The sequence below is a fragment of the Centrocercus urophasianus genome, unplaced genomic scaffold (genome assembly GCF_019232065.1).
Source record: "Centrocercus urophasianus isolate 14NV4802_14NV808 unplaced genomic scaffold, USGS_Curo_1.0 seq_10, whole genome shotgun sequence".
NCBI lineage: Eukaryota > Metazoa > Chordata > Aves > Galliformes > Phasianidae > Centrocercus > Centrocercus urophasianus.
In genome coordinates this window covers 43,574,143-43,587,994 of record NW_024884142.1, presented here as the reverse complement: position 1 = coordinate 43,587,994, position 13,852 = coordinate 43,574,143, and the positions used below count along the sequence as shown (strand labels likewise).

Sequence of the window (13,852 nt, the reverse complement as noted above, 5' to 3'; positions counted from 1 at the left end):
CTATCTGTTACTGCCTGTTTATATCATCCCACTGTGAATCAGAGCCAGATGCTGGCACACCAAGCTGCATCTGTCAACACTCTTATGGCATTTTACTGTAACTTTGCCAAAAAAAATTTCAAATGACTTTCACTGTCTCAGAAGCAGCTATCCAGGGAATGCTTGGCATTCTGATTCTGTAGAGAGGAATTGATTCCTTTTTTTAATAGTTCCTTTTTTTAATAGCACTCCATGGAATCAGCTCTGTGATATAATATAAAGCCAAAGCCTTTGATGGTATGAGGCTAAATTCTTGATTTTAATGGAAATAAATCAATTGAATATGAAAGATTATATTAACAAATTATTGCTTCAGTATTACTGCATTTTTATTATTATTCTTAGAATCATAGAATCTTATAAGCCTTAGAGTTGGAAAGGGCCTTTAAAGGTTGTCTAGTCCAACTCCCCTGCAATGAACAGGGGCACAACAGATAGATCAGATTGATCAGGGCCTGATCCAGCCTCACCTTGAAAGTCTCCAGGGACAAGGCATACACCACATCTCTGGGCAAACTGGGCAAACTGGGGCAATCTTCTCTTATTACATACAGATATTTCATATAGTTCATTCATAAAATTACAAATCAAAGGTCATTTCAAAAAATTCTCTAATAGTACCTAAAAAATCTAAAATCAAAAGACACTTTAGTTTTGAAACTAAGTTACTCAGAAAGCATGCAAAGATAAAAGAAACAAAATTTTGTTTCTAAAAAAACAAGTATCAGCATATAAGAGCATATGTATTTGGTTTTTAGATTCAGTCCTCTGTTGAGTAGCTTTTAAAAATCAGTATATTGAAAATAACCTAATGGTTATTTATATTGTAGGTTTTGGTGACAGTATCTGTATTTGTAACCCATAAAACTAGCTATTTGTAGGAATTGTTAATGATTTTCATCAAGAGATCTGAGATAACATTACAAGCAAGGTTGGTAACAGTCTGTAACTAAAGTCAGTGGCAAATACCTCTGACAAACTTCAGTTAGTAGGGTTCAAACTTTATCTTGACAGATTATTCTTCTAGCAAAGATGGAAGTTTCCTTCCCTTCTTTTTTCGCTTTGTCATTCAATACATGGTTATGTGACAGAGTTGACAGAGTAAATAGCACACAGAGTTCAAAAGACATTCAATGCACACAAAAAACATTAAATATCAGTAATATTTTTATATTTTTTTTGTAGGCTTGACAACAGAATCCTTTCATGCCATATGATCTTCATTTATAGAATTCCCAGGTGGTTGGAAAGCATTACACTACTTGGCTGCAGTTATTCGGGGTGGGGAGGGAACATGCATGGCTCATAATTTTAGTCCTGAAATATTTTGGTGGCATATAGCATCATACTTAAGTACAACTGCAAAATGAAATGTTTGTAATTCATTGCTCCTCACATACATATCGAAAAGTTAATTGCCAAACTCTAACCTTTAGATGTCTTTATAGCCAATGGTATGAAATGGAGGCCTCTAGAGAACAATTTAATCCTAAAAGAGATGCCTAAGATAGAAAAGATGAATCACCCTTTGAAGGTACCAATTTCTCTCCATTGACTATAAATGGATCCCTCGGGTGACTTATCTAGATTTAACTGCCTAAAAGTTAACTTCTAAAAGTCTAAAGCTGGTTGAAAAAGAGCCTGCAAACATTCAGGAAGTATTCTAAAAATACTCAAGCAACAATTTTGTTCAAATAAAGATATAAAATGACATGTTTTCATATAAGATTTCAAATTGCATAAATGGGAGCAGCTGTTGGCTCAGCCAAGAAATCAGCAATGCTACTCCAAAAAGTATGAAAAGTTGAAGAAAAGACAATAGCATTTTGGAAATGACAGAAGGGGCAAAGGAAAAAAAATATGATGAGAAATAATTTTTTGGAAGTACATAGAGAGCATTCATTTTCTGAATGCGCCAAACAAAAGAAGCTTAAATATCCATGTCACAAAAATAAATAAATAAATAAATAAAATATGGTATGATAAGTCAAGTCAGTTTCCCAAAAATCAGCATAAAGACCTGCAGCACAAGGACTGGAATTCATGAAAGTAGATCTCAGGACTGTCTATCCTAAAACAGCCACCTGCAAAAAACAAAATCTTTCCTGGCAAAAAGAAAAGGGAGCAGAAGAATCAAACTTAAGCAAAATGAGTTTGGATAAAGAGATGATTATTTCCAGTTAGAGTCTGTCTGTTCCAGAGTATCCCACCATCCTTCCCATTATTTATAGAAAGGCAGAAGCTTCACTGGAAATTGTTTCATCCTGAAATACTTCAAGCCAAGTATACTGCTGTGCTGTAGAAACAACATTTGATGACAAGCGTTACATTAAACTTAACACCATCACATATTTTAAGGGATATAAATTTTAGACTCAAATTTCAAAAATTCTGTATTATCAAAACGATACTTTATTAATAACAAAGAGTCTAACCTTGAAAGATATTACAAACTTAGTGCCTACCTAATACTTTTGTTTCATTGATTTCAGTAGGAGTGAGAAACAGGAGAAACACCTCTGCAAAACTGTGCCCTAATCCTGATATTTGTTCTAATAGAATTTCTCAGCTCTTTTCTCCCTAACTGCAAAATGTTTATAGATTCACTCTGTTTGGTGATGGTCAGGTAACTCAACCTTTTATTGCTTTCATTCTGGAAAAGAAGAGAGGTTGAAAACTTCTTGGTTTGTGCTCACATCTATTTGGGTTCTGTTGGATTTCCAGTGATTTCTATAGTAACTGTATTCATTATTAGCAAATATATCTGATTATAGTGAGGCATTTGTGTGAGATTTTGTGTGAGAATAGTGAGAGATTTGTATGAGATCACAGTGAGAGATTTGTAATTTGACTTGGCTAATATCGTGGTGTCATTGTTTAACAAGACTTGGCACATGCATTTTTTTTTTTTAAAACAATATAAAGTTTTTGCTGTCCTGAAGTAATGTCCAGTTAGCTTTCCTGAGTTTAGAACTGAGTGTATTTGGACTAATGACAGTTGGAATGATAGTATGTATAGATAAACCAAATACAAATAATTTGCAAATTACTGAGCAGCGATTCCTTGACGTAGTCAGCATATTGCCTTTCCCCATAACAGCTTATCAGTCCCTTCCATTCTGTTTGTTAGCAGAAAATATTTAATTGCACTGTTTTCTTTTATCCATTTTAATTATATGAAGTCAGTACTTCATATTGCAAAAAGTATTAATCTGTACGAACTCTATACATTCATGTTAATTATACTGGGGATTGCTGGACATGATACCAATTTATTAAAGGCTATCTAAGGAGAGGGAAAAGCTGGATATGTCTCTTCATTTTATAATCTGCTTGTACAGTCTTTTAGCATTCCAGTGTGCAACAATAGCAGCCTATTATTTTCATAGAATAACTCGTTTTCACTTCCCATGAACTCAGTTTCTTGAGATTTGGCTTTAAATATTTCTAAACATAACTTGTAGGATTATCTTAACACACTAAAATGCAGATGATAAGTAGCAGGAGGAAGTAGGGACAGCAGAGGGAGCTGAGTATCATGTGATGATGACATAGTACAGAAGCAAACCCACATGAAATGATATTAATAAACTTCCCACTCATTAACTCTTGGCCACGCTGACTATAATTTGCTACACAATGTACAGCTGAAGTACGGTGCGATTACTGGTGCCATAATGAAGTGGAGATGCCAGAACACTATAAATCTGATGTTTCTATTCAATTACCTCCTTTTAATGTCAGAACATGTGATTTAATGTGTAGTGGGGAAAAAAAAGTTAAAACTTTATTCTTACAGACTTTAATGTTTTGAACAAAAAAATTTCAACAGTTTTCACAAGATACGTATTGAGTGAAAGAGGGATTTTGGAACCTTGATGTGTAAAAATATCTTGAAAAGAATTCTCAACAGATATATTGTTGTAAGTGAATTTAACTGCTCAGCTCTCTGGTGTGACTAAGATACATTGCATAAATTTCTGGTTGGAACTAGTAAAGCTGGTTGTAGGTTAAAACAGCGAATATCACTCTCACAGCTCTACCGTTCTGTCTCTTGCTTGTATCAATTTTATATTTCATATGTGCATTTGTACAGTGTGAGATACAAAACCACAGGAAGAGAAAAATATATCAAGCAAGTTCCCACCTGCAAATTTAGTAGCTACATGAAAATGTACAAACTAATGTTCACACAAGCTCTGGGAAAAGGATCCAACGGAAATTCATACCTGTTCATTTATTAAGCCAGGTTGAACAAGACAAACATTTTCTCTTCAGAAACTTCATTAAAAAACCTACATAGATTTGCATGTATATATATATACATATGTACATATGTGCCCATACATGCACAAGTATCTCATATATTGTATAGGTGTGAACATGTAATTACAGATAGGAATGCATCACTAAAACTAAAGGATGAAATCAAATGTCTACATATTAAAAACAGGAGACTATAAAGTTGCTGCTGCTATTTAGTTGACTTGTTGAGAAAGGAAATTTAATCTTTGACCTTACTATACTCCAAAAAGCATTTCGATTATCAGTTTGCAACCATCCTTCCTGCACCTTTACTGTTAAACCTATCAGTCCATGCTTATAGCATAATAGGTGTTTGACCCCCCAAGGCTGTTAGGTTACTTTTAATAAGCTAGGATTTGTTATCTATGTTGGGGGAGGAGTATCTTTCAATAAAATGCTTTATGCACAATTTAGACACTAAGTAGAGTTCCAGTGCTATCTGCTCTATTTAAAACCCAAGTGGAACACATAGTTTTAACATTTTCTTATGCATCATAATAATGACTGGCAAATAGCCAGAATATGATACAGAATTCGAAAATTTAAAGCACTAGTAATTGCTAGACATACTGTAAAAATGTTCTTCCTTAGCTGATATCAACCCCATGCAAAATGAGATTTTCACTGCACGTCATGCTATTATCCATTTATAAGCGCCCATAACCTGAGTGCAATCGAAAAACTGAAGTACTTACTGTCTACCAGGACAGACTTCCTTGAAAGGTTCCTTTTATTATACATTATTTCTATCATAACTGTTTAAAATTGAGTTGCAGAAGGCCCCTTAAGATTCTATTTAAACTATTTTTTTTCCCTTTTGACAGTATTTTGTTATCACTTTTCATTTAGATAACTAAATTAAACTCAATTACCACTATTGTCTGGATTTTATTCCTTCTGCTGCAATCATCCACATTCATAACATCTCCTCTAGGTAAAAGTGGCTGTCTTTGTTTCATCTGTCTGTTGAGAATGGAACCTTGCTAACTCCCAAACTGAGCCAATGAACTGTTTGAGACGGTGCTACTTGGCACCAACCAATCAAAATTGTCAGATATCAATCAAACAATGTTGCATGCTATGTGTATTTTTATTCCAGAACCCAATAATATTTCCAGGCACTATTTAATTTACTAGTCTACAGAAAGCCATCACATTAGCAGAAGTATTCTTTTCTCAGAAAGATTACCTATTTAGGGTGCCTGCATTTCAGCTCCTTCCTTTCTTCCTTCCCCAAAGTGAGTATTGCTATTATTCAGAACAGTTACACAGTCTCTTGATCCTCAGCTATTCTATCACAATGCAAAATGATTTGTTCGTAGTTTTTCATGCACGTATGCTAAGTGGCAACAACCTTCCTCAGAACAGTGAAAGCCTAACTTCTGAAGAATAATGACTAACAACAAGGGTGGCTGAACTTTAACTTCAAGTAAGTTACATGTCAAAACTCGAAGCCTAGACAGAACAGTGGGATTCCATTAAGATTTCAGTCCTCTAAAAGCATATTTGGCAGTCTTATCTCATTCTCCTAGTCCATTTCTTCATCTGAGCTTCACGAAACATTTGATCTGAATCTATGTTTCATAATAAATGATTCTGCAGAGTTCACTTACCTGATGATCTTTTTTTTTTTTTTTTTTTTTTTTTTTTTTTTTTTCTTTTTCCCTACTATCTTTAAGGAAGAATATCACATCTGGCAAATCATTATTTGAAGATATTTTTCTGTACTATTTGAAAAGTGTTGCCAAAGCATTGGTACTGTTGGCCTGTAGGATTCCTGATGTTCAGATAACCAAAACTTGGATATGAGGAAATCATCAGTGGAGCTGTTGGAGCAAGTACAGAGGAGGGCTACAAAAATGATGAGAAGGCTGGAGCACTTCTTCTGTGAGGAAAGGCTGAGGTAGTTGAGCTTGTTTAGTCGGGAGAAGAGAAGTCTTTGAGGAAATCTCATTGCAGCCTTCCAGAACTTAAAGGGAGCTTATAAACAAGAGGGAGACCAACTGTTTACCCAGGCATATAGAACATGTGGAAATGTCTTTAAACTGAAAGAGGGAGATTTAGTTTAGATATTAAAAAAATTTTTTTTACTCAGAGAGTGGTGAGTCACTAGAGCCAATTGCCCAGAGAAGATGTGCATGCCCCACTCCTGGAGATGCTCACGGCCAGGTTGAATGGGGTCCTGGACAACTTGATCTAGAAGGTGGCATCAAGGAAAGCTTTAACATCTCTTTCAACCCAAGCCATTCTATGATTCTGTGATATGGGGAAGTTTACAGTCATCAAAATGCTTTCCACAGTGGTATCATTTCTCAGATAATCATAGTTTGTCTTTTATTCCTTATCATGCAATATAAAATCTAAAATATCCATAAACCAAGTCAGAAGGAATTTCTTTATTGCAACTCAAATGTTTTAATAAACGTCGATGAGAGAAGTTTCACAGATCTTGAGGACTGTAGCTTAGTATCAATGAAGTATTCATTTTAGTATCTAGTGTCTTACAGCTCCTAATTATCTTTGCAGCAGGTTTTTTTCCTTTCAGGCAGTACAGGAAGATAGTCTTAACATGACATTTTCTGTCTTGGTGAGTGCATTCCAGTGAGCTTAAAGTCAAAATATTTAATTCTTTGTCAGTCTCCATCAGCTGTATCTATTCTCAGATTGCTATTTACAATATCATATATAGATATATGGATGTGTCTGTAGTACAACTACGTGAACTGATTGATTATGCATAGAAATTTATACACACTTTTGTGTTTGCAACTACAAGCCTGTGGGGGAATCAAACCCTAATAAATATTTGTGAAATTGTTTAGCTTATCACATGATGGAAAAACAAAGACTACATGTGAAAAGAGGAGCAAACAAACATGCAGTCTATAAAAGCCGGAGTTATGGTGTGGCTGCATTTATAAAGCAAAGAGGTAACTGTATGTCCAATAATAATAGCAGTATTCTGTGTAATGACTTCTCGTAATTCACAAATTAGATTGATCATCTACAGGGATCTTTAAACATATCCTGCCTTCCTCTTATTTACATCATATATATGTCCAACTGGCCACTGCTTTGTCAAGATAGCAGACATCATTCATTCTAATGGTCTGATATACTGAGGCCAATTCTTCATTTTTAATTTATGAGTTTTCCATAGTGCAGAAAGCCACATGTACTTTATAACTTACAAAGGAAAGAAAAAGGAAGAGAGAAGAAATTTGACTTAGGGTAACCATTTTAACATATTTCATCAAAAGAATGGATAAAATATTTATTCAGCTAGTGTCCTTTGCATTCCCATCAAAGTGAATAGAGATACATTTAATAACACATGGAAACATTAAAGAGGCTTTTTATCAGAGTGGATGGGAACCTGTTCAGAACAAACATTCTGGCCTAAGGGAAAGTTTTTGATCTGTGAATCTTAAGATTTTGGTGCTTAAAACACTCTCAGATCATGTGATCAATTTGCATGAAATAAATGATTTGCTTAAAACTTGTAAAACTGTAAAATAGAATTTGACAAGTCATTAGCAATAAGTGGTATTGCACTGGCATTATACTAACTAGCACTGGTGCAATCATTAGCTAACTGCTGCAGCAGCAAAGAACAGGAAAATAATAGGGCCATCCTATACTTTGACCTAAAAGTGTTAGGTCAGTGCTCCACACAGTAGATACCACTCTGAAATCCAAATTATTGGCTACCTTTTCTTACTAGTTACCTACTCAACATTTTGAGGCACTGTACTTTATTATTTTTAATACAAGGCAATTGATGTAAATTGTAAAATTTATCATTTTTGTCCATCTAGTATAGTGATCTAGAATAAATACAAACAAATTAAACATAAAATAAAAACAAATATCTAACAACTGTCCAAGCAAATAATCAAAACTAGCAGAAAGAATAATATTATTTGCTCATTCTTCATTAAAATTTACATTGTTTCAGTTTTCCTTCTGAACTAGGATGTTCAGACTGAATTAACAGTTAATGGAGTTTCTGTACATTGACAGAGGTTATAGATGTAATATTTCTGTTCTCACTGGAAACAAATGCTACTCAGCATCTTGTTAGCTCAGTTAGCAATTGCAAGATGTTTTTTTTGAATCAGAAAGTGGAAAATTATGGCTAGACATCTGAATTCCTGAAGTTTGCCTACTGCTCATTTCAGTCACATGAGGCTAGTGACATTCTGTGATGAAATCAATATTCAGTTGTGACTACTGACAAGACAGGAAATACGTCTAAAACCTGAGATATTTACCAGTTGTTGTGTAGTGCCTTAAGTACATTAATTTTATCAGTGGCTCGGGCATATAAGTCTAGTTTGAGTAACTCCATGTGTGATATTTTATATAATCTAGCAGGTAAAGTAAGATTGCAAATTATTTGCCTGCAATCATATGTACGCTGATGAGATACAAAAACTTTGAGACTATGGTGCTTAAATTTCACTGCTGCCTTCAAGATGATGTTTTTCTCATGGTGCTCAAATCCCACTGCTACCTTCAAGATGATGTTTTTCTCATGCATTCTCATGAGTATAAATGCCTTTGTAAATGAGAAGGGTAAGTATGATACTCCAATTTCCAAGGCTCGTTTCAATCTTTATTTCTCTTCTGAGTCTACCACCAAGCACAAGGCATGCATTTGAGTTTTTGCTGTGGAGCTGAATCTGAAATCTAACAGCCTGATTGCATGTGTGCTCCTGTGCAGTGTGTGCTGGTGCATATGACTGTACTTGTATTGTATTCCACTAATACATGTATTTCACAGGATACTAGAGAAACTGTGCTGTCCAAGTGACAATGACATAATAGTGAATAAAAATAAATGCCAGATATTAAAAAAATAAACAGAAGAAAATCAGGAAACCTCAAATTGACATTATAAACTAGAAAATAAATATGTGTTTGTTAATACTTGAAGAAACAAAGTGAATACTGGGTATCTGGTTAATACAAAAAAGCCCAATTTAAATCTATGAGAAAGTACAGTTCATAACTCCAAGAGAGTTGAGGTATTTCACTTGGCAGTGGGAATCAGAAGTTAAGCAGTATTTACAAATGTACAACCTGTTTGGTGTTGGGTAATTAAGAGCAGTACATAAGGATGGGAAGCATAATATTTTTTAGCAGAGTTTCTAGACATTCGTAATAAGTGGACTAGAAGGAAAAATGAAGATCATTTGCCTGCCAGAAGAAAACATGCTTTTACCGTAGATCAGACATCATGAATATGTAACATTATTATTATAGTATTATTCTTCTGAGGTTTTTAATCTCATGAAGAAAAATGGACCTGTAAGCATTTCAGCACATGCTTGAGTCACTTGGTCTTTATTGATTTAAAATGCATCTCTTAAAGTTAAATCACTATATTTTTTTAGAAATACGTTTTATTCCTATGGTGTCTGGAAGATAACAGATATGTGTGAAATGTAATATTTTATACATGAGCAATTCTGAAGGGAAATCATCTTCCTTGCTCAGATTTTTAGTTAATGTATTTTCCATGTTTCTTAACCTGTATATTCACGTGCAGGACATAAGGAAATGGTATCACCTCGTCTTCTTCTAGAGCATAGTCCAAGAAAGAAACCAGCAGCTATTGAAGGCAAGTTTGTCCTTTTTTTTTTTCCTCCTTTGTAGATTTCTATGTTTTAACTTGATGTTCTATTGGATTACTAATATTTTTATAAATATAACCAATAACACAAAACCTTCGAGTTTCTAGACCTAGGGAATGAATGAATATAAACATGTTTGCATTGCAAGACCTAAAAATTACTTTCAGTAGTCCCACAGATGGCTCAGGGGATTGCCTGCATGAAATAGATTTCAAACCAAAGCCCAATCTCTAAAATGCCTTGGATGGTGTCCAACTATATGTTGCCATCTAACTATAAAACACAACTAGCATTATCCTCTTAATTTGTGTTGATTAATCTTTGAGCTATTATTATTCAGACATTTTTTCTGTGTATTTTCTACGGTAATGAAGATAATATTTCTGGCTTTATATTTATCCCAATTGTTAAAACCACCGAAAAATAATATGCACGTATAAAGTTAGATCTTACTTTCAGAAGATTGACACTTCAATTGAATTATGTTGCTTACAGTATAATCATATCAATGAGATTCCTGAAATAAGCCTTTAGATTTTAAAATGGACTATGTATGATGACTTAAAACAACTACTGCAACATGCATTCTTGGTCTCTACATCAAAATACTTATTGATACAAAATATGTTAGTCTTCTTATGTAATTATTTAGCAGATTTCATATAGGGAAGTCAGTCACACCATGGGATTTGCTAGTAGAGGTCTTAGTTTTAATCTATTCAGAAATAAATTGCAGTTAAAACAAACAAACAAAAAAAAAACAAAACAAAACAAAACAAAGGGATAGTAGCAGCCTAATTAACAAGATGCTAGATTTGCCTGCATTTGTAAATGGAATATGAGAGCTTTTAGCAAAACCTGAAACTTGAAACAAAGACTTAAATTAATTTGATATTTCTCTAATGTGATTACTGTGAATCAGAATGTTTGGATAAGAGCAACTAAGTGACTTTGTATCTTTTTTTCCATTTTACCTCACGAAAAAAAAAATACACAATACACCATGCTATTTCTTAATAGATACACTGTGTGAAGGAGTATAAATCAGTATTTACAGAGACACAGCACCGTATATAAATAGGTTTGTAGTTTTGCCAGTTTGAGGCAAATGTTTAAACCCTGCTTGTCAGCAAAAAGAAGTCCACGTTAAACACTGTTATCCACCAATTCGCCATAATGGTAAAAAAAAAAAAGAAGAAAAAGAAAAAGGAAAAAGCAGAAAAGCGCATAGGAGAAAAAGATGGCTGCATTTGTTGAGTGATAAGCTTAATCTTAAATATAACTGTTGCACAACATAAACTAGCATCAAATTAGCGTGAAGTTCTTGATTTTCAAAATCATGAGGCGCATGCAATTACTGCAATTGCGCATGGAAATGAGTATTTATGACCATTTACACATTTCTGTGTTTCATTAGCTCATTTATGCGTGCAATTGAGTTAATTGTGAATGTAAATTAGACACTCATTTGGCAAACAAACTGGGGGGCAGATTTTCTGCTCAGAATCATTCAACTAAATTCTCTTCAAGGATAAAGCCTATCACTAGGATACAATATCCATGTAAGATTTTTGGAATAAAGAAAAAAGGAAGAATAACTTGTAAAATGTAGATGTTAAAAATTATTATAATGTAGTACTGTGTTATATATATATGTGTGTGTGTATATATATACATATATATATATATATATATATATATATATATGAGAAACAAACAAATATATATTTCCATGCTTTAGGTGCCTTAAACTCTGAGGTTTTATTTCAGATCTTGGGAAAATAATAAGTAATTTATAAGAAAATTTGACACGATATCAGAAAATGTCTGAATTCCTGGAATGGTCAAGAGGATGTCTATCTGGTTCTTTTTAATGTTTATCATGCCTTTTTGAGCAGTACATCCCTAGATATTACTGAAAGGACTGGTTTTTATTCTAAAGTATGATAACTTCTCAGGATAGTGAACAAGTACAATCATTAATTAATTGAGAAATGTAATTTAGGAAAGGACTTTGGCAAACCCTGAAGAAAAGGTAGAATTGTTGGAAATAAGAGAATAATTGTCACAGAAAAAAATAATCTATTTAGACCCTATGCTTTCCAGTTAAGCAACAGAGGGTAAATACAAAAGTATGCAGCTAGTAAAAGTTGAAAAGATTTGATTCTTTTTTTCTAGATGGAGATGTTTTCATTACTGCTCTGTTTTGCACCTGTCTTCTTAAGTAATCTTCTTGATTTCTTGATTTCTGATAATGTGAAAATAATGGCAGTATGTACCAGATATTTCTAATATTACTAGGCATTCCAATATCTTAAAATAGAAAGTCTTTCCTGGCTAATATTCAATACTAAGTAGAAATCATGCTCCGCTGAATTCATGAGGTCTCTTAGACAATCAGCACATTGTTGTTATGTTTTAAATCTCAATCATTTTCTGCTTGTCATTGACCTCCCTTTATCTCTGTAGGAAAACTTTCTGACAAGAAAATCTTAACTTGTATGCTGTATTCTCAGTATGAAATATAGAGCATTGAAGTACATAAATATGAACTGAACTTTTCAGTTATATCCAAGTAGGAAAGTAAAATTCTTTGTACTCATTTAGTCAGAAGGGAAAGAACTATCATTACTGTCCTACTTCATGGTGTTTAGGCTCTATTAAAAAAGCACTGCTATCTTGAGATCCTACATTCAAAGTTCAAAAAGGCTTTGAAGTTTTAGGTTACAGACAGAAAAGTATAAGCAAACAAAACTAAACCAAAGGAAAACAAAGTAACAAAAATATCCAGAAGCAATAAGCAAGAGAAAGAGGAAAAGGGAATCTATGGAGATGAAGACATGGATTCAAACTTCTATTTGAATTCCAGGTCTCCAAACCTTTACTTACCAGCCATGAAATAGAACAACTCATTTAAAATCGTTTCTCTTACACTTCTGGAAGCTTCACTCCCACCTCTCTCAAACTAGCACTGTGAAGCTGCTATCTAGAGAGGAAACTGGAACTGACTGTTACTTAAACAAATCTGCTTTCTGTGACTCTCTGAACTTCTGGGTTTAATATGCATCTCCTGTGACTGTCTTCTCTACCTCTTTTAATGGTGACTTTCTTGTGTTTTGTTATCCACTGACATCCTATGGCTGCTCTGCAATGAATGTTGGTTCTCTGTGAATCTACTTTCTCAGGTCTTGACGTTTTTTTCCGAGATCACACAGTTTTTAGCTTTCTTTATTGCCTCTGAGAAAGACAATCCTGCTGTGTCCTCTGACATGGCTGAGCAATTTCTAGGGAAGATGCTGCAGTTAGACAATTAATACCAAAACCATGTTCAGAAGCTTGGTTAGTTATTAGTAAAATTTCATATTAACTGTTACAGAAAAATATGTCTTCATTTTTTCACGAGTATCTTTGTGAGAAGGCTATATCTAAATCCTCTCAGTGGAAGACATCTTAATGCACATTACCCTGTGATCTCCAATAGCATGCTTTGTAGCACAAAAGTACTTTGAAGAGCATTGTATCACAAAAATGCTTTGAACATCATTGCATGTGAGTGCGATTTTCCAGGCTATATTGTCCTAAAAAGGTCACATCTTTGAATGGAAGAGCATTACGGAAGAGTGATTAACATAATTGTTCTGATCTGCTAATGGATCATGATAGGTTCTAAAATTTCTCCTTCCTTTGACTGCTCTTTGCCATCTTGTTATTATTTGTGATAATACACGAAGTAGAAGAAAAAGAAAGAAAGAAAGAAAGAAAGAAAGAAAGAAAGAAAGAAAGAAAGAAAGAAAGAAAGAAAGAAAGAAAGAAAGAAAGAAAGAAAGAAAGAAAGAAAGAAAGAAAGAAAGAAAGAAAGAAAGAAGGAA

The 13,852-nt window shown here is 33.8% G+C and overlaps 1 protein-coding gene across 1 annotated transcript in view; it reads left to right on the top strand.

Annotated features, from left to right (window-relative positions):
• TRDN (triadin) overlaps positions 1-13,852 on the top strand; it is a 206,521-nt gene that overhangs the window by 85,754 nt on the left and 106,915 nt on the right. Inside the window, 1 exon segment of the mRNA XM_042827318.1 lies at positions 9,899-9,970. Coding sequence (XP_042683252.1) covers positions 9,899-9,970 — 72 coding nt within the window.